This window comes from Salmo trutta, chromosome 28 (genome assembly GCF_901001165.1).
Source record: "Salmo trutta chromosome 28, fSalTru1.1, whole genome shotgun sequence".
NCBI lineage: Eukaryota > Metazoa > Chordata > Actinopteri > Salmoniformes > Salmonidae > Salmo > Salmo trutta.
In genome coordinates, this window is record NC_042984.1 from 28,121,842 (window position 1) to 28,144,335 (window position 22,494).

A 22,494-nucleotide genomic window follows, 5' to 3' on the forward strand; every position below is an offset into this window, starting at 1 on the left:
TGTGTACTGGTACAGTGATCGATAAGCTGCTCTGACAGCTGGTGCTTAAAGTTAGAGAGGGAGATATGAGACTCCAGCTTCAGTGATTTTTGCAATTTGTTCCAGTCATTGGCAGCAGAGAACTGGAAAGAAAGGCGACCAAAGGAAGGGTTGGCTTTGGGGGTGACCAGTGAAATATACCTGCTGGAGCGCCTACTACTGGTGGGTGTTGCTATGGTGATCAGTGAGCTGAGATAAGGCGGGGCTTTACCCAGCAAAGACGTATAGATGACCTGGAGCCAGTGGGTTTGGCGACAAATATGTAGTGAGGGCCAGCCAACGAGAGCATACAGGTCGCAGTGGTGGGTAGTATATGGGGCATTGGTGACAAAACAGATGGCACTGTGATAGACTACATCCAGTTTACTGAGTAGAGCGTTGGAGGCTATTTTGTAAATGACATCGCCGGAGTCAAGGATCGGTAGGATAGTCAGTTTTACGAGGATATGTTTGGCAGCATGAGTGAAGGAGGCTTTGTTGTAAAATAGGAAGCCGATTCTAGATTTAATTTTGGATTGGAGATGCTTAATGTGAGTCTGGAAGGAGAGTTTACAGTCTAACCAGACACCTAGGTATTGTAAGGAATGACGCTGGAGATGAGAAGCAGGTACGGGGAGTCAAACATTTAATCTGGAACAGATATAGAACAAGACAGGAACAGCGTCAGCACACTGGTAACACTGGCATATGACAAACAATGCAGCAGCGGGGAACAGAGCTGGGGAACTGACAAATATAGGGGAGGTAATAAACAGGTGATTGAGTGATTCCAGGTGAGTCCAATATCGCTGAAGCGCGTGACGAGGGAAGGCAGGTGTGCGTAAATGATGGTGGCAGGAGTGCGTAATGCAGGGCAACCTGGCGCCCTCGAGTGCCAGGGGGGAAGAGCTGGAGCAGGCGTGACAGGTATTTGTAGTTGTCCACATATTCTAAGTCAGAACCGTCCAGTAGTAGTGATGCTAGCCGGGCGTGTGGGTGCGGGCAACAATCGGTTGAAGAGCATGCATTTAGTTTTACTTGCATTTAAAAGCAGTTGGAGGCCGCGGAAGGAGTGTTGTATGCATTGAAGCTCGTTTGGAGGTTTGTTAACACAGTGTCCAAAGACGGGCCAGATGTACACAGAATGGTGTCGTCTGCGTAGAGGTGGATCAGAGAATAACCAGCAGCAAGAGCGACATCATTGATATATACAAAGAAAAGAGTCGGCAAGAGGGGAAAGAGGTGCTGTCGCTCCTTGTTCACGACTGTGTGCGTGTGTGGACAATTTTAAGTATTAGTGATTTAGACACTGAGGAACTTGATGCTCTCGACCCGCTCCACTGCAGCCCCGCCGATGTGGATGAAGGCATCTTCGCCCTGTTTCCTGCAGTCCACGATCAGCTACTTGGTCTTACTGACGTTGAGGGAAATCGTTGGACAGCTGAGTCTTCATTTGTAATCTGTAATGGACTGTAGCCCTTGCGGCGGAGCCTCTGTAATATGATTCTACCTTATTGCCACAGTATATTGTCCTTTTGCTCATTTGATGACTCTGCGGAGGTCATAGCACTTGTTCCTGTCCTCAGCCGTAGCCTCAGGGTTGTCTGCGATAGCCCTGTCTGTGGTAGCCCTGTCTCTTAGTTTAGAGCCAACCTCTGTGTTAATCCAGTCCTTTTGATGGGGGAAAGCAGCAAACCTTGACTTCGCCAAAGCATTTCCTAATGAAGCCGGTGACGGAGGTGGTTAGCTCGTCGATGTTATCAGCGGCGTCTCAAAACATATTCCAATCAGCGCTACTAAAGCAGTCCTATAACATAATCTCTGATTCTGCTGATAATTTCTCAACGGAGAGTCACAGGTACTTCTTGATTGATCTTCTGGAAGCAGGAGTACGGAGTTATGATCTGATTTGCCAAATGGCGGACGAGGAAGGGCCTTGTATGCTTGCTTGTGGGTTGAATAACAGTGGTCTAGGACTTTATCACCCCTTGTGGCGAAGGAGATGTGTTGATGGAAGTTGGGCATCGTGTGTCTTAATGACGCAGAATTTAAATCGCCAGCAACCAGAAAAGCAGCTTCCGGATGTAAGTTTTCCTGCTTGTTTATAGCCTCATACAGTTTGTTATTTTTCTTGCCCTGAGGTTGAATTTATGCAAGAGTCACGATAACAGCTGAAAACTCCCTCGGGAGGTAGAAGGGTTGGCATTTGACCATTTCATCTCAGTACAACGCCATACGTGCTTTGGCAGGGAGTCAACGTCAGCATAGCCAACAAATTCCCATGCTTTGGTAAACAGCTGAGGGATGGGGCTGGAGAAATGTTACCACTCTCCAATTCATTGATCGAGCTATGGATGCGAGAACTGACCATCCATGAGATCAAAATTATAGTTTTAACCGTGTTTTGAAGCTATACCGCGTTTATTTTTAATTAGATTTTTTTTTACAATTGAATTGTTTTCAAACGATGGAGTAAAACAAGCTGAAACACGATATCTACAAAAGTATGTGGACACCCCTTCAAATTAGTGGATTCTGCTATTCAGCCACACCAGTCGCTGACAGGTTTGTAAAATCAAGCACACAAGCATGCAATCTCCATAGACAAACATTGACAGTAGATTAGCCTTACTGAAGAGCTCAGTGACTTTCAACGTAGCACCGTCATAGGATGTCACCTTCCTACAAGTCAGTTTGTCAAATTTCTGCCCTGCTAGCGCTGCCCCGGTCAACTGGAAGTGCTGTTATTGTGAAGTGGAAACGTCTAGGAGCAACAACAGCTCAGCCGCGGAGTGGTCACACAAGCTCACAGAACGGGACTGCCAAGTGCTGAAGCGAGTAGCGCGTAAAAATCGTCTGTCCTCGGTTGCAACACTCACTACCAAACGTCAGCACAAGAACTGTTTGTCGGGAGCTTCATGAAATGTATTTCCATGGCCGAGCAGCTGCACACAAGCCTATGATCACCATACGCAATGCCAAGCGTCGGCTGGAGTGATGTAAAGCTCGCCGCCTTTGGACTCTGGATCAGTGGAAACGCATTCTCTGGACTAATAAATCACGCTCCACCATCTGGCAGTCCGACGGACAAATCTGGGTTTGGTGGATGCCATGAAAACACTACTTACCCGAATGCATAGTACCAACTGTAAAGTTTGGTAGAGGAGGAATAAACAGCTAGGACCTTTAGTTCCAGTGAAGGGAAATCTTAACGCTACAGCATACAATGACATTCTAGACGATTCTGTGCTTCCAACTTTGTGGCAATAGTTTGGGGAAGGCCCTTTCCTGTTTCAGCATGACAATGCCCCCGTGCGCAAAGCGAGGTCCATACAGAAATGGTTTGTCGAGATCGGAGTGGAAGAACTTAACTGGCCTGCACAGAGCCCTGACCTCAACCCCATCGAACACCTTTGGGATGAATTGGAATGCCAACTACGAGCTAGGCCTAATCGCCCAACATCAGTGCCCGACCTCACTAACGCTCGTGGCTGAATGGAAGCAAGTCCCCGCAGAAATGTTCCAACTTCTAGTGGAAAGCCTTCCAGGAGTGGAGGCTGTTATAGCAGCAAAGGGAGGACCAACTCCATATTAATTATCATGATTTTGGAATGAGATGTTCGATGAGCATGTGCCCACATAGTTTTGGTCATGTAGTGTATTTTGGGTTCTGATGGGGAAGGACAGTTGAACTAAGCTCATGAAGCATTTAAAAGTGATATTCTTCAACAATCAATGGCTCAAGAATCAAAGTCCAAAAATGTATGTACCAATCCTGGATTGTCTCTTTAATATTCTCAGGGCACAGGAATATAAATGCCAGTTAAGCCCTGTCCGCTTAGCTTAATGTCACGGGAGTCTTCTGAGAGATACTTTCTCTATACACTGTGGACCCCATGCGCCACCTTTAAAAGGGCAATCACTTCTAATCACATTTCAAAGGGCAATGGTCTCTTTCCTTCTCTCACCCTTACTGGTCCACTGTGAGGACAGGCAACCACTGCATAGCCCTTTCCTGCAGTCAAATAACCTAGTGGCCTCATGGGTGGAATGTTATAAATAGTTTTCATAATTAATAAACGTTTCTTCTCTTTTTACGCCGGAAATCTGTTGTTTCTATGTTAAACGGTTTTGTTATATTTCAGTCTTCTGTGATGTACATAAAGTGTAATATTGGGATGCAAACTAAAAATGTAATACATTTCAACTCTATATCTGACATCTTACAGGTGTCTTCCTTTTTTAAGCCCATAACCATGTGTGTGAGGTCTATAATTTTGTTTCAAAGTAGATTTGTTTAAGACTACCAAGAAACACTCTGTGTGACCCTGATTTAGCCCACTGCAGTAAAAGGTTAATACATTATCTGATTTTTAAGGACAATGTTACCTGCACATGGGTTGTTCCACGAATAGAGTGCCCTCAGACATTATGTGTGTTAATTGTATTAAAACACTAAATGTAACAGTTGGATCACACACTGTACATCTATGCTCTAACTCAGTGTTTCCCAATTTCAGTCCTGTGGACTCCAAGGGGTACATATTTCATTTTTTTGCCTTAGCACTACACAGCGGATTTAAATAATACAAGTTTGATGATGAGTTTATTATTTAAATCCGCTGTGTAGTGCAAAGGCAAAAAACAAAAAGTCCCCAGGACAGAGTTTGGGAAACGCTGCTCTAACTAAACTAAACCATGTTAAAGGGATAGTTCGAGATTTTGGCAATGAAGGGTACCATTTTTATGTCTCTGCGTCTAGTATGAAGGAAGTCAAATGTAGTTTCACGAGACAATGACTGGAAGTCTTCGGGATCAGCTAAAAATCCAAAATCAACGACTAATCTTTCAAAATTCAAATTGCTGTGTATTCATTTTAAAGTTGTTTGTTTTCTCTGAAAATCGCCATTTTGGCATGTCCCACGTCATGTTTGTTCTTCTAGAATATTAACTTCCCTGACGACTCATCATGAATCAAATTCTGCTGCTCTGTCGATTGCTCCATACATCAGTCTGAACATGCCATCCAAGAAGTAATTTGTGCTGATGTCAAAATAACGTGATTCTTGGTTCATGAAGGCCGTTTCTGGCCCAACCCATCAGTTTCTGAGACCAATCAGAGAGGTCAGAATGTGTTCGCATACTCAAAGAGTCAGGGAGGAAAGAAAACACAGACTTGGAGAAGAAACATAAGTGGGCATGGTGTTTGGCCAGAGCAATGTGGATGGGTAGCCAGGCAAGATTTTAACCCACTTAACCCCAAGATTTTCCCATGTTTTTATCCATCATTGTAAAGCCCTAGTTATGTATCTGCTTTGGGAAAGTAATTTCTGAAGATATGTACTTAAGTAATGTCATTAGTAATTCATTTACTTTTGTCACTCAAGTTTAAGGTCAACAGTGTAACATGAACTGAACTCTCATTTTAACATGGTAAAACTATTCTTTTAAGATTTTTTTTTCAAAAGAAACATTGAACATCTAAGAGTCAAATCATAGTGTAAAAACAGGTGAGTTGGTTTTACACTTTTAGGCCATTTTCTGGTGTTTTGTGGTGGGAAACTGAGAGTGTCGAGCATACCACATCAACACACGTCAACACTGAAATGTTTTAAGTTCTAAAATGTCACTTTTATCTTTATTAGTATTCAACCCCCTGAGTCATTGCATGTTACAATCATTGCTGGCAGTGATTACAGCTGTGTATCTTTCTGGGTAAGTCTGTAAGAGCTTTGCACACCTGGATTGTGCAATATTTGCACATTATTATTTAAAAAATTCTTTAAGCTTTGTCAAGTTGGTTGTTGATCATTGCTAGACAGTCATTTTCAAGTCTTTCCATAGATTTTACATTTACATTACATTTAAGTCATTTAGCAGACGCTCTTATCCAGAGCGACTTACAAATTGGTGCATTCACCTATAATATCCAGTAGAACAAACACTTTACAATAGTGCATCTAAATCCTTTAAAAGGGGGGGGGGGGTTAGAAGCCGATTTAATTCAAAACTGTAACTAGTCATGAACATTCATTGTTGTCTTGGTAAGCAACTCCAGTGTATATTTGGCCTAGTCTTTTAGGTTATTGTCCTGCTGAAAGGTGAATTTGTCTCCCAGTGTCTGTTGGAAGGCAGACTGAACCAGGTTTTCCTCTAGGATTTTGCTTGTGCTTAGCTCTATTCCGATTATTTTTATCATAAAAAAAAACTCTCTAGTCCTTGCTGATGACAAGCAAACCCATAACATGATGCAGCCACCACCATGCTTGGAAATATGAAGAGTGGTGTTCAGTGACGTGTTGTGTTGGATTTGCACCAAACATAACACTTTGTATTCAGGACATAAAGTTACTTTCTTTGCCAAATGATTTGCAGTTTTACTTTAGTGCCTTATTGTAAACAGGATGCATGTTCTGGAATATTTTTATATTGTACTGGCTTCCTTATTTTCACTCTGTCAATTAGGTTAATATTGTGGAGTACCTACAATGTTGTTGATCCATCCTCAGTTTTCTCCTATCACAGCCATTAAACTCTATAACGGTTTTAAAGTCACCATTGGCCTCATGGTGAAAACCCTGAGCAGTTTCCTTCCTCTCTGGCAACTGAGTTAGGAAGGATGCCTGTATCTTTATAGTGACTGTGTGTATTTACTTAAGTTAAATGTATTTACACCAAAGAAAACAAGTGATAGACAACAACACAAATGTAATAAAATAAAAAAGGTGTGCAGGTGTGGTTGGAAGACCAAGGCCTTATATGAAAACCACACAACAACAAAAACAATATACAATACGTAAGTAAAACAATAAAAAAAAGGTTTGTTAAAGGTCGTCATTCTAAATAAGAATTTGTTCTTAACTGACTTGCCTAGTTAAATAAAAATAATAAAAAAATATTTTTTAAACATGGTTGATACAGTACACCATCCAAAGTGTAATTAATAACTTCACCATGTTCAAATGTCACGCCCTGACCTGAGAGAGACGGTTTATTTCTCTTTTTTGTTAGGTCAGGGTGTGGGGTGGGCATTCTATGTTTTATATTTCTATGTTTTGGCCAGGTATGGTTTCCAATCAGAGGCAGCTGCCTATCATTGTCTCTGATTGGGAACCATACTTAGGCAGCCCTTTTTCCCTCCTTGAGTTGTGGGATCTTATTGTTGTACTGCTCGGTAAAGCCTGCAAGACGTGACGGTCGTTTACCATTGTTTATTATTTTGATTAAGTGTTCTGAGTAAAAATAAATATCAAGATGAACACTTACCACGCTGCACCTTGGTCTACTCCTTTGGACAACCGTTACATCAAAGGGATATTCAATGTCTGCTTTTTATTTTGTTACCCATCTACCAATAGCTGCCCTTCGTAACGAGGTATTGCAAAACCTCCCTGGTCTTTGTGGTTGAATCTGTGTTTGAAATTCCCTGCTCGACTGAGGTAGTCATTCAAAAATCATGTTAAACACTATTCTTACACACAGAATGAGTCCATGCAACTTATATGACTTGTTAAGCACATTTTTACTACTTATTTAGGTTTGCCATAACAAAGGGGTTGAATACTTAATGACTCAAGGCATTTCAGCTTTTCATTTTTTATTAATTTGTAAACATGACAAAATGTGGAAAAAGTCAAGGGGTGTGAATACTTTCTAAAGGCACTATATGTGCCAGAAGGTGGGAGTGAGGGGGAGGGTTCTAGGTGGGAGTAAGAACGAAGATTCTGACCTTAGTGTTGTCTGTGTCATAGAACGTCAGGCCAAAGTAGTCCCTCTCCAGCAGGTTCAGATGGCCACACACCATGTCCAGCACGGACTGCCCCCTGGCAAATTTCTGTCAAAAACACACATGATTATAAAAACGCACACATGTGCACAACCCCCCCCCCCCCCCACACACACACACACACACACACACAGGAATGGTTTGGTGTTGTGGGGATTTGTCATATTCAGAAAGTTACCAGTGAGTCAAGTGATATCATCATAACCTTGTACATATGCTGGATATCTCTTCTACCCTATCAGAATGAATCACACTGCCAAAATACTGCATAGCCAATTTTCGATACAGATACAGTAACAGTGCATCTTTAAATACAGGAGCTATTTATGAATTAAAAAAAACTTTTTTGTCCGGTGGTTTAGGAAACGCATCATGGAATTATTATCATGGCTCCCGATTGGCGCAGCGATCTAAGGCACTGCATCTCAATGCTTGAGGTGTCACTACAGACCCTGGTTCGATTCCAGGCTGTATCACAACCGGCCGTGATTGGGAGTCCCATAGGGCGGCGCACAATTGGCCTAGCATTGTTAGGGTTTGGCTGGAGTAGGCCGTCATTGTAAATAAGAATTTGTTCTTAACTAACTTGCCTGGTTAAATAATATATATATATATATATACTGTATTTATATCTATTTGATTAACTGACTACATGAAAAATCTCTTTCATCACACTATGAAAATACCATCAGCATGAAAATCCAGCCCTTCTGTTGGATGACAGACATTTTCATGGTCCAGTACCTCCTCAGCCCTGAGGGATAGGAAAGGCTAGGCAATGGCTACAAAAGGAAGGAACCGCTAGTATTTCATAGGGCCACACCTAGTTTTCACCCCTTCAGGGCTTAGAGCCGACACACTGCATGTTTCAGTGTTTCAGAAGCAGCCTTGGCAGATGCTGTCTACACATACACACACACACACAAACACACACACACACCATGCTCGTCTCCCGGGAAACCTGGCTCCTATGGCGACAGTGCAACCAAGCAGCTGTTACCATGGAAACAGAAGTAATAGGTTCCTTTTCTTTTTGTCTGTGTTCTGTCTTGTGAATGGTGGGGCACATGGCTTTGTTACACTCCTTTAAAGAAAACTGGTACAGTAGCCATTACCTTGCAAAATTATTAATGAAACATAAATGAAATATTAATGAAAAATTAAACATAACCTGGCCTTTAATCAAAGAAATGCTGTGGTACCAGTCTGGCGAAATACAGCAACCACGAGCGAGTGAGGGAGCGATTAACGTAGTGGCTGCTGAGAAATTTTGGAGCGTATTGGATTTTTTAACTAAATTAAATTGCAACACACATTTTAGGTGGTCCCCCCAAGCATTGCAACTAAGCTGTTGATGAGATTTCGCTCCCGTCCCAATTGCCTCCAATCACATTTCTGCCACACTAGTTCTATGGGCTGATTGCATTAGAAGCCATTTGGCGTAATCCTGGAAATCCATTTTAGAGACTGCATGGTCCATGCAAACACAATGAAGGGAGGCAGTACCTGGGTATGGGCTAACAGCTAGTCTCAGAGAGAGTGTTGAGTTAAGTAGTGATAAGATTGATCAAGAAAGAAAGGCTATACTGGACAACAGTGTAGAATAGAATATTAAAAACAGGCCTTTTCAAGTTTAGGCAAAACTCCTTCTCTTTTATAAACATTCATTCATTCAAGAAATCCGGTGGGAAATTAATATCCAGCTAAGCATATATTTTTTCACATTTTATTGTCTTATTAATTAAATGACTATAATAAAAAATGTTTTTTTCTTGTATTCTTCGAGAGCAAAAGGAGTAGTGTGTGGTGATGGTAAGCAGTTTTGATTGGCTACGACTGTCACGACTTCCACCGAAGTCGGCCCCTCTCCTTGTTCGGGCGGCGTTCGGCGGTCGACGTCACCGGTCTTCTAGCCATCGCCGATCCACCTTTCATTTTCCATTTGTTTTGTCTTTGTTTTCTACACACCTGGTTTCATTCCCCAATTCCATGTTCATGTATTTAACCCTCTGTTTCCCCCATGTCTTTGTGCGTGATTGTTTCTATGTTCATTCGGTACGTTTTGGCTGGTTTTCGACGGGTGCTGTTTTCCCCCGTGTGTAATTGATTACCGTTTTTTGTTGGTCAAGTGTATTGTTACATTGTGCCTTTATTTTGAGTAAAGTACGCTGCTCACTCATTCTGCTCTCCTGCGCCTGACTTCATGCACCAGCTACACCCCCCTTATAACAACGGCCCAAGGTATCATAGCCTTCCTACTGTACCTGCATTGGTCCACGAGTATTGTGCCTTTTGGGGACTGTCATTTGGGTTTAACAAATTAATACAATTATTTCACCTAATTTTAAGATTCTGTCATAAAGAGCACATGTACAACTTCATAGGAAACATGTTATCCCATCTCAATTACTATAGTAAATGCCAAGTAGGTGCCAATGAAAGTAACAGAGTTGACCGTAACAGGGTTGATGTTTTCATCTTAAATCAGCCATGAATCCCGTTGTGACAGGGGGAATGGAAGCTCGTTGTGTGCAAAAGAATGCAAGCTTTACAAAAAAATGTAAATGTAAAAAAAAATCTTGCCTATCTACTGTATCTTTAGGTAACGGGGTTGGTGTGTTATGCTCGACACGCTCAGTGTTCCACCACAAAACCCCAGAAAATGTCCAAAGAATAGAACCAGTTCATCTGCCTTTACACTCAATGTTTCTTTTGAAAAAAATACACTGCTCAAAAAAATAAAGGGAACACTAAAATAACACATCCTAGATCTGAATTAATTAAATAATCGTATTAAATACTTTTTTCTTTACATAGTTGAATGTGCTGACAACAAAATCACACAAAAATAATCAATGGAAATCCAATTTATCAACCCATGGAGGTCTGGATTTGGAGTCACACTCAAAATTAAAGTGGAAAACCACACTACAGGCTGATCCAACTTTGATGTAATGTCCTTAAAACAAGTCAAAATGAGGCTCAGTAGTGTGTGTGGCTTCCACGTGCCTGTATGACCTCCCTACAACGCCTGGGCATGCTCCTGATGAGGTGGCGGATGGTCTCCTAAGGGATCTCCTCCCAGACCTGGACTAAAGCATCCGCCAACTCCTGGACAGTCTGTGGTGCAACGTGGCATTGGTGGATGGAGCGAGACATGATGTCCCAGATGTGCTCAATTGGATTCAGTTCTGGGGAACGGGCGGGCCAGTCCATAGCATCAATGCCTTCCTCTTGCAGGAACTCCTGACACACTCCAGCAACATGAGGTTTAGCATTGTCTTGCATTAGGAGGAACCCAGGGCCAACCGCACCAGCATATGGTCTCACAAGGGGTGTGAGGATCTCATCTCGGTACCTAATGGCAGTCAGGCTACCTCTGGCGAGCACATGGAGGGCTGTGCGGCCCCCCAAAGAAATGCCACCCCACACCATGACTGACCCACCGCCAAACCGGTCATGCTGGAGCATGTTGCAGGCAGCAGAACGTTCTCCACGGCGTCTCCAGACTCTGTCACGTCTGTCACAGGTGCTCAGTGTGAACCTGCTTTCATCTGTGAAGAACACAGGGCGCCAGTGGCGAATTTGCCAATCTTGGTGTTCTCTGGCAAATGCCAAACGTCCTGCACGGTGTTGGGCTGTAAGCACAACCCCCACCTGTGGACGTCGGGCCCTCATACCACCCTCATGGAGTCTGTTTCTGACCGTTTGAGCAGACACATGCACATTTGTGGCCTGCTGGAGGTCATTTTGCAGGGCTCTGGCAGTGCTTCTCCTGCTCCTCCTTGCACAAAGACGGAGGTAGCGGTCCTGCTGCTGGGTTGTTGCCCTCCTACGGCCTCCTCCACGTCTCCTGATGTACCGGCCTGTCTCCTGGTAGCGCCTCCATGCTCTGGACACTACGCTGACAGACACAGCAAACCTTCTTGCCACAGCTCGCATTGATGTGCCATCCTGGATGAGCTGCACTACCTGAGCCACTTGTGTGGGTTGTAGACTCCGTCTCATGCTACCACTAGAGTGAAATCACCGCCAGCATTCAAAAGTGACCAAAACATCAGCCAGGAAGCATAGGAACTGAGAAGTGGTCTGTGGTCACCACCTGCAGAACCACTCCTTTATTGGGGTTGTCTTGCTAATTGCCTATAATTTCCACCTGTTGTCTATCCCATTTGCACAACAGCATGTGAAATTTATTGTCAATCAGTGTTGCTTCCTAAGTGGACAGTTTGATTTCACAGAAGTGTGATTGACTTGGAGTTACAATGTGTTGTTTAAGTGTTCCCTTTATTTTTTTGAGCAGTGTATTTAAAAAGGAATAGTTTCAACATATTAAAACGAGAGTTCGTTTCACATAACAGGGTTGACCTTAACATGAGGCAGAGACGTAAATTAATCACTAATCGCATGAAATAAATAATCATCTTCAAAAATCCTGATAAAGATAATATGTACATTTTCCCACCAATTGTGTTTTCATCAAACAGTGCGTGATGATGTAGTCCACATAAAAGGCACTTTTCCCTTAAGTTTTCATGTACAGAATAAAAATCTAAAGTTGAATGTGTTTCCATAGCATTTTCAACTTTACTGATGGTTTTGTAACAAAAAATGGTGCGTTAAATATAGGGCTGAGAATTGCCAGAGACCTCCCGATATGATATTATCACGATACTTTGGTGCCGATATGGTATGTATTGCGATAATCACGATTCTCAAGATTCTATATGTATTGCGATTCGATACTGTGATTTAATTGCGATTCGATGTTCCAAACATATTACTCACCATATGTCTGTTGCAGAGGGACAAGAGAGAGCCATGACAAAACTAGTTTATGGTCAACAGTATAACCTGAACTTAACTCTCATTTTAACATGGTAAATAAAAGTGCTGAAAACAAATTGGCTCCCTATTTAAAAAGAAGATGGGAAAAAAGCTATGAAGATAAAATACAGGAGTTTTGTACAGCCAACTAGCGCAAAAATAATAATATTATTATTGTGATATATAACTGTATCGATTTTTCCCCCCGTCACTAGTTAAATAGCAAATGTGCCAGCTCTGGTCTTCGCACCTAAGTTCTGGCCCACAGCTTGCAGATAGGCTACAGTGCGGGTAGGCTAACCTATATGATGAGATTATTATGGATAAGAGTGAGATCATTTTTACTTGTCAAACGGCAGCTGAGTATCAATTATCATGTCACCTGAATAAGACCCTCAATATTTATTGGATAGGAGCATCAATCTCATCCCAATGCACTTTCACCACCCTGTGAAGTTAATTATATCTTATTTCATCTGTAGCCTAATAAACTGCATGCTTTCCCAAGTCGTGGTGGGAGGACAACACATCATACAGTATCATCTCGTGACTCCAAGTTTACTTCGATATGATGATTATTCTACCAATATTTGCTGATGATTATTCTACCAATATTTGCTGATGATTATTCTACCAATAATTGCGCATAATGGCGTTTCCACCACCATTTCTCAAATAATACATTTTACCGACACAAAAAGATCTCACCATGTGAACTAACAAATTGTCTGTTGGCATTTAGGAAATTGCACCGACATTTCCTGTTTCCATCAGCCCAGTCGGTTTTATGCGTCAGGTAATTCAGCCGCATGAAATGGTTGGATGGAAACTTGGTTAATGATGGTGAAAACTTGGAGAAATGTTGGTGTAAAGTGGGTTTAAATCCTAGAAGTCGGAAAAACATGACGAGTGACATATCAAAATGCACATTTTTGGCACATTAGAAAGTGTTAATTCATATTAAAAATCTGATTTATTTAATTTTACTTATGGTTCATATTAAAGTGCAGTTCATTTAATATAACAGGCTTTTAAAATCTAATATTGGTGAACAATTTCTAAAATATCAAAGGAACGCAAAAGGCACTCTATTTGTGGAATGACCCAATTATTTGAACTGGCCTGATCAACAGTTGCTTCATCTGTCTATGATGTGTGGTCTGTGTCTGTTAAGAAGAGATACTGGTTGGAATGAGAAAAGACAGGCAGGCCGGTCTAATAATTATTGTATCAATTGTATGGCTTGAGGTTAGAGATTAAACAAGGTAAATGCACTGTACTTAATCAATATCAGCAATGTTAAGCACCAAAGATCAATAACAAAGTGGTGTGGATTGCTTGTTGGTGTATACCGTTAAGGCACAGTTCTTCATTGTACATCATTACACTCTTAGAAAAAGGTTTCCAAACGAGTTTTGAGGATGTCCCTATAGGAGAACCCTTTTTGGTTCCAGGTAGAACCTTTTGGGTTCCATGAGGTTTCTGCATGGAACCCAAAGAGTTCTACCTGGAACCAAAAAGGGTTGTTTAAAGGGTTCTCCTATGGGGACAGCCAAAGAAGCCTTTTTGGTTCTAGATAGCACCTTTTTTCTAAGAGTGTACATTAATGTGCCTGGAGATTTGTGCAATATTCGTATGCTTCACCCACACCAAACCCTCCCTGTGCAACTTCACACACACACACACACACACACACACACACACACACACACACACACACACACACACACACACACACACACACACACACACACACACACACACACACACACACACACACACTCTCTCTCTCTAACTCTCTCTCTTCTCCTGCCTCTTTCAATCTCCCAATCTATTTTCTCCTTGGTCGTACAAAACTACTAAAACGTCAACTGTATAGATTTCCTATCCTTTAACTGAATGCTTTTGATGTCACTGCAGAAGATGAGAGAGGGGGGAGGTTAGGGGTGGATATGGGAAACCTCTAGTACATCCCCCAACATACACTGCTCAAAAAAATAAAGGGAACACTTAAACAACACATCCTAGATCTGAATGAAAGAAATAATCTTATTAAATACTTTTTTCTTTACATAGTTGAATGTGCTGACAACAAAATCACACAAAAATAATCAATGGAAATCCAATGTATCAACCCATGGAGGTCTGGATTTGGAGTCACACTCAAAATTAAAGTGGAAAACCACACTACAGGCTGATCCAACTTTGATGTAATGTCCTTAAAATAAGTCAAAATGAGGCTCAGTAGTGTGTGTGGCCTCCACGTGCCTGTATGACCTCCCTACAACGCCTGGGCATGCTCCTGATGAGGTGGCGGATGGTCTCCTGAGGGATCTCCTCCCAGACCTGGACTAAAGCATCCGCCAACTCCTGGACAGTCTGTGGTGCAACGTGGCATTGGTGGATGGAGCGAGACATGATGTCCCAGATGTGCTCAATTGGATTCAGGTCTGGGGAACGGGCGGGCCAGTCCATAGCATCAATGCCTTCCTCTTGCAGGAACTGCTGACACACTCCAGCCACATGAGGTCTAGCATTGTCTTGCATTAGGAGGAACCCAGGGCCAACCGCACCAGCATATGGTCTCACAAGGGGTCTGAGGATCTCATCTCGGTACCTAATGGCAGTCAGGCTACCTCTGGCGAGCACATGGAGGGCTGTGCGGCCCCCCAAAGAAATGCCACCCCACACCATGACTGACCCACCGCCAAACCGGTCATGCTGGAGGATGTTGCAGGCAGCGGTCTGTGGTCACCACCTTCCCCCGCTGGCCTCTCTCCTTAAAAAATGCTCCTTAGATCTTGGAGTCCCATGCAGGAAAATCTAGACTAGAATAGCTTGTTGGATATAATTTTTTTGCATTTCTTATACCAATTGACTATTCGAAGAGGGATGCAAGCTCCTTTATGCCGAATGTTAAATACAGTAGCCAATTGAACTCACAGGTAGCTTGAAAGAAGAGCGAACACGCGATGGTGGTAGGCTATAGCAGTTATTTATTCAGACCCATAAACATTCAATCTTCGTGATGAGAAATGAAAGCCTTCTTAATCTAATTCTAGTCCTATATTATACAAGGATGACATTGGAATGATGAACATAAGGACAATGAAACTTATTTCATTTCACTGTTGAAAGCAAGGAAGGAATGAAGCAACAATACAGAGAAACAAGATTCTCTGGTCTGATGAAACCAAGATTGAACTATTTGGCCTGAATGCCAAGCGTCACGTCTGGAGGAACCCTGGCACCATTCCTACGGTGAAGCATGGTGGTGGCAGCATCATGCTGTGGGGATGTTTTTCAGTGGCAGGGATTGGGAGACTAGTCAGCATCGAGGGAAAGATGAACGGTGCAGAGAGTAGAGAGAGAACCCGATCGACCATCTCTGGAGAGACCTGAAATTAGCTGTGCAGCAACGCTCCCCATCCAACCTGACAGAACTTGAGAGGATCTGTAGAGAAGAATGGGAGAAACTTCCCAAATACAGGTGTGCCAAGCTTGTAGTGTCATACCCAAGATGACTAGAGGATGTAATCACTGCCAAAGGTGCTTCAACAAAGTACTGAGTAGAGCAGGGGTGGGCAAACTTTTTGGCTCGAGGGCCACATCGGGATTTTGAAATTCAATGGAGGTCCGCATTTTTGGGGGGACCAATTGTTTGTTAAAATACATTTGCGGTGGCCTCCCAAGTGGCGCAGCGGTCTAAGGCACTGCATCGTAGTGCTTGAGGCGTCACTACAGACCCGGGTTCGATCCCAAGGCTGTGTCGCAGCTGGCCGTGACTGAGAGACCCATGAGGCGGTGAACAATTGGCCCAGCATCGTCCGGGTTAGGAGGGTTTGGCAGAGATTTCCTTGTCCCATTGCACTCTAGCGACCTCTGTGGCGGGCCGGGTGCATATGCATGCTGACACGGTCGCCAGGTGTATGGTGTTTCCTCAGACACATTGGTGTGGATGGCTTCCGGGTTAAGCAGGAAGTCACTGTGTCAAGAAGCAGTGCAGCATGGCTGGGTCGTGTTTAGGAGGATGCACGGCTCTCGACCTTCGCCTCTCCCAAATCTGTACGGGAGTTGCAGCGATGGGACAAGACTGTAACTACAAATTGGATACCACAAAATTGGGGAGGAAAAAAAAGAGAAGTTATGTCTCGCGGGCTGGATTGAAGTGCCCGCGGACTGTACTTTGCCCCCCCTTAGAGTAGAGGGTCGGAATACTTATGTAAATATAATATTTCAGTATATACAGTACCAGTCAAATGTTTGGACATACCTACTCATTCAAGGATTTTCTTTATTTTTTATATTTTCTACATTGTAGAATAAAAGTGAATACATCAAAACTATGAAATAACACATGGAATCAAGTTGTAACATCTAAGAAGTGTTGAACAAATCAAAATACATTTTAGATCTTTCAAAGTAGCCAAAGTAGCCACCCTTTGCCTTGCTGACAGCTCTGCACACACTTGGCATTCTCTCAACCAGCCTCATGAGGAATGATTTTCCAACAGTCTTGAAGGAGTTCCCACATATGCTGAGCTCTCGTTGGCTTCTTTTCCTTCACTCTGCGGTCCAACTCATCCCAAACCATCTCAATTGGGTTGAGGTCAGGTGATTGTGGAGGCCAGGTCATCTGATGCAGCACTCCATCACTCTCCTCCTTGGTCAAATAGCCCTTACATAGCCTGGAGGTGTGTTTTGGGTCCTTTTCCTGTTGAAAAACAAATTATAGTCCCAATAAGCGCAAACCAGATGGGATGGCGTATCGCAGCAGAATGCTGTGGTAGCCATGATGGTTAAGTGTGCCTTGAATTCTAAATAAATCACTGACAATGTCACCAGCAAAGCACCCCAACACCATCACACCTCCTCCTCCATGCTTCACGGTGGAAACCACACATGCTGAGATCATCTGTTCACAAATCTCAAAGGACAGATCTCAAAGGACAGATTTCCACCGGTCTAATGTCCATTGCTCGTGTTTCTTGGCCCAAGAAAGTCTCTTCTTGTTATTGGTGTCCTTTAGTAGTGGTTTCTTTGCAGCAATTCGACCATGAAGGCCTGACTCACGAAGTCTCCTCTGAACAGTTGATGTTGAGATGTGTCTGTTACTTGAACTCTGTAAAGCATTTATTTGGGTTGCAATCTGAGGTTCAGTTAACTCTAATGAACTTATCCTCTGCAGCAGAGGTAACTTTGGGTCTTCTTTTCCTGTGGCGGTCCTCATGAGAGCCAGTTTCCTCATGGCACCTGATGGTTTTTGCAACTGCACTTGAAGAAATGTTCAAAGTTCTTGACTGACCTACATGTCTTAAAGTAATGATGGACTGTCATTTCTCTTTGCTTATTTGAGCTGTTCTTGCCATAATATGGACTTGGTATTTTACCAAATAGGGCTATCTTCTGTAAACTCCCCCTACATTGTTACCACACAACTGATTGGCTCAAATGCATTAAGAAGGAAAGAAATTTCACAAATTAAAAAGAATGCCAAGAGTGTGCAAATCTGTCATCAAGGCAAAGTGAGGCTACTGTGAAGAATCTCAAATATAAAATATATTTTCATTTGTTTAACACTTTTTTGGTTACTACATGATTCTATATGTGTTATTTCATATTTTTGATGTCTTCACTATTATTATACTATGTAGAAAATAGTAAAAATTAAGAAAAACGCTGGAATGAGAAGGTGTGTCCAAAGTTTTATATTCTTTTATATATTTAACAAGGCAAGTCAGTTAAAAACAAATTCTTATTTACAATGACGTCCTACACCGGCCAAACTCGGACGACGCTGGGCCAATTGTGCGCCGCCCTATGGAACACCCAATCACAGTCGTTTGTGATACTGTCTGGATTCAAACCAGGTTGGTCTGTAGCGACGCTTCTAGCACTGAGATGCAGTGTCTTAGACCACTGCGCCACTTGGGAGCCCAAAGTACTGGTACTGTATATATATTTTTATTTATTTGCAAAACAATTCTAAAAAACTATTTTTTTATTTTAGAATAAGGCAGTAACATACAATTTTTGGGAAAAAGTCAAGGGGTCTGAATACTTTCCGAATGCACTGTATTACAGTTTGCCAGGTCGCAATTGTAAATGAGAACTTGTTCTCAACTTGCCTACCTGGTTAAATAAAGGTGAAATAAAAAAAAACCAGTATAATAGAATACAGTACAGTAATACAGTTCACACTTAAAAATATTAGCCTACTGGAGCTTGTTTCAGTTATTTACCCAAGAGAGCATATAGCTAGCTACATCTATGGGCTTTTATGTTTTTCTGTTTTGCGTAATGTGGAGTAGATTTATCATATACAGAATGTATTGGATAATGGCACAATCATTTGGGCTTTTTAAGGCTTGGGCTCATTAAATGTTGTTAATATAGAGATCATAAAATGTATTTAATATATGGGTCATCGGGCTCAGGTAGCATCAGGTTTGAATTTTCATGCTGATCAAAGCTCTAATCAAATCCAGACATGTGTATATATTTTTGTATGCTTTTGAATGACACTTCCGGTTGGCGAGAAATACCAGGTTACCCAGAAGAAAAGTGACTTATTCTGACTTATTCTCGGGATGGAACATTTGTAAAATATTCAACCCTAGTGTGTGTGTGTGTGTGTGTGTGTGTGTGTGTGTGTGTGTGTGTGTGTGTGTGTGTGTGTGAGTGAGTGAGTGAGTGAGTGAGTGAGTGAGTGAGTGAGTGAGTGAGTGAGTGAGTGAGTGAGTGAGTGAGTGAGTGAGTGAGAGAGAGAGAGAGAGAGAGATGAATCAAGAGGTCCATTGATATGGGAGGGCTGTAAGTGGCAGCCTCAGAAAATGCAGCCTGTAGTCACTGTCTGAGTGAACCTTGTGTTCAAGTAAAATCAGAACTCTCTTACTCATCCTATACATAAATATCACTAATTAAGAAAAAGTTCCCTAAGGGAACATGATGGGGATGCTGTGCCATATGTAGCCCTACTGTCACACCCTGATCTGTTTCACCTGTCTTTGTGATTGTCTCCACCCCCCTCCAAGGTGTCGCCCATCTTCCCCATTATCCCCTGTGTATTTATGCCTGTGTTCTCTGTTTGTCTGTTGCCAGTTCGTCTTGTTTTTCAAGTCAACCAGCGTTTTTATCTCAGCTCCTGCTTTTCCCAGTCTCTCTTTTTCTCACCCTCCTGGTTTTGACCCTTGCCGGCCCTGACTCTGAGCCCGCCTGCCTGACCATTCTGCCTGACCCTGAGCCTGCCTGCCGATCTGTACATTTGCCCCACCTCTGGATTATTGAACTCTGCCTACCCTGACCCTGAGCCTGCCTGCCATCCAGTACTGTTGACCCACTTCTGGTTTACTGACCGATGCCTGCCTTGACTTTCTATTACCTTTCCCCGTTGGATTATTAAACCATTGTTAATTCGACATTGTCTGCATCTGGGTCTTACCTTCATACCTGATAACTACAACCTTTGCTAGAAGCTAATGAGCTCCAGGCAGTGCACATAGATAGAGGTGTGTTTGCAGCAACTTGGACATAACTTGTTAATGTCTACAATTCAGCATGTTCGATTTATTAGCATTTGAACACTACAAGGGACAGATTGCTTTGTAACTGGCACTATTCTTATTCTTGAAGCGTTACTCATCTTGCTAAGATGCCGCCTAAAATCATTTCTTTCACAGAATTTAAATCTGGTCTAGTGATTAGCCCTAGTCATGGTCATTCCTGTCTTTGCCCCTAAACTCTATCTCCCTGTCTGATTTCAACTTTGTACAAAAAAAGGGGACCAAAAAAAATGTAAATAAAAAAAGATTTGAAATCCCATATAGTAAATACCTCTACTCCAGTTTCATACTCTGAGCCGTCAAGTAGGGTGATTTTGACAGGAATGGTTTTGGGGCGTTTGGAAGATTTCTGGGGGGATTTTGATGCTTTGCTGGGGGTCTTCTCCGAGCTGTCATCCATGTCCCCATGATGGTCATCTGACGTCTTACTGTCATGATCCTTAAGATAAGTGAAAAGTTTCAAATAAGACGTCATAAACAACAAATGATTGACTTAGTAACCAAGTCAAGTACATGTATGAAATCTCAAAACAGTAGGCTATATGATGTGGACATTCATGTAATCACCACAAAAGGCATATGATACAATGCACACTGCATAATATTCAAAGATTTGCTCCATTTTATGATATACTGTGTTTTGTAGGTTTAATGCAAATGCTAAATGATTAGATGTGAAGTGCAAAATGATACACGACTGTGAGTCTTGCAGCTCTCCAACCTGATTAGTCCTCCTGACATCACCCTCCATGGTACTCTTCATCTCCATGGGCAATCCCTTTTCTGTTGTCATGGTAATGGAATGCAATCCTGAAACAATAAATTAACAGAAACATAAAGTCAGCAGTCTTCTGATGTCCACATCCCAAGACCAGCATGACATATTACCTATAGTGGGTGAACGCAGCCTGCCTATTACACACTCTCACATATACCCTACCCATCACACTCTTCCCTTCCCATTGCAAAATCCAAAACCTCCCCAATGTTGTTGAAGTCACCATCCTGCGACACAGTGGCAATTACTGGCCACAAAACGAATATCCAACAATGTCACATCTAATTTTCTTCTTAACTGACGGCTATTGTGGTTGCTTCAATTAGGCTCTGACTGCAATCACTAAGTGTTTTTTACGTCAAAAGCGATGTGTCCTCACTGTAATAGCAGAGCTGAGCAGAGCCTCTCTCAGGAGCTGTCTGCATGAAGAGCGTTCACTTTAGGAGGCTCTCCCTGATGCTAGCAGAGACATAGAATAAATTACATCAGCAAGAGAGCCCTGCGGCATAGCGGAAGACAGCAGAGAGAGAGAGAAAGGGAGAGAGAGAGAGTACACGGAACGTGACAACAATTTCATTAGAGGGGTAGAGAAAGAGAGAGAGAGAGAGCGAGACAGACGAGCTTTGTCATGTGAAGGTGACCACTCGCTCTCTGAGAATAATCTGATTTGTACTCTTAAACAGAAGTTCCTCCCCTCATGATTAAAAATAGCTGACATTCTTAGAGAGCTCAATTATCTTTCAGATAACAGCCACATACTGTAGCTCTATTATCAGGGGGCAAAGGGTGTCCGCTCCAAGTTTTCTTCTGCTTCAGCTGTTGTCTTTGAAGATATGGGGAATATGACTTTGACAACTACTTCTACCCCAGTGATGGTAATGCAGTACTTATTACAACCCTTTACGTAATATAGTTATTTTATGACAGTGTTTCTCAAATGGTTAGTTGTTGATATCTTACATTTACGTAATGTAGCAGATGCTCTTATCCAGAGAAACTTACAGTAGTGAGTGCATAAATGTTCATATCGGTCCCCCGTGGGAATCAAACCCACAACACTGGTGTTGCAAGTGCCATGCTCTACCAACTGAGCCACACGGGAGCTACACTACATAACCAAACATATGTGGACACGTGCTCGTCGAACAATCTCATGCCAAAATCATGGGCATTAATATGGGAAGGCTTTCCGCTAGATATTGGAACATTGCTGTGGGGACTTGCTTCCATTCAGCCACAAGAGCATTAATTAGTGAGGTTGGGCACTGGTGTTGGGCAATTAGGCCTGGCTCACAGTAAGCGTTCGAATTCATCGCAAAGGTGTCCGACGGGGTTGAGGTCAGGGCTCTGTGCAGGCCAGTTTTTCCGCACCGATCTCGACAAACCGTTTCTGTATGGACCTCGCTTTGTGCACAGGGGCATTGTCATGCTGGAACAGGAAAGGGCCTTCCCAAAACTATTGCCACAAAGTCGGAAGCACGGAATCGTCTAGAATGTCATTGTATGCTGTAGCGTTAAGATTT

At 42.6% G+C, this 22,494-nt stretch overlaps 1 protein-coding gene across 5 annotated transcripts in view; it reads right to left on the reverse strand.

The window, feature by feature from the left end:
• Positions 1-22,494, reverse strand: part of LOC115165932 (protein 4.1) — a 97,193-nt gene that overhangs the window by 40,803 nt on the left and 33,896 nt on the right. For 4 of the 5 annotated variants that reach the window (XM_029719459.1, XM_029719455.1, XM_029719458.1 and 1 more), the window contains exons 2-4: positions 20,915-21,003; positions 20,465-20,632; positions 7,748-7,852 (exon numbers count right to left, since the gene is read on the reverse strand). In XM_029719459.1, the coding sequence (XP_029575319.1) occupies positions 7,748-7,852; positions 20,465-20,632; positions 20,915-20,986 (345 nt within the window). In that variant the 5' untranslated portion in view covers positions 20,987-21,003. Of the gene's footprint in view, positions 1-7,747; positions 7,853-20,464; positions 20,633-20,914; positions 21,004-21,350; positions 21,431-22,494 lie in introns of all 5 variants that reach the window. The other variant, XM_029719456.1, reaches the window with a different exon arrangement.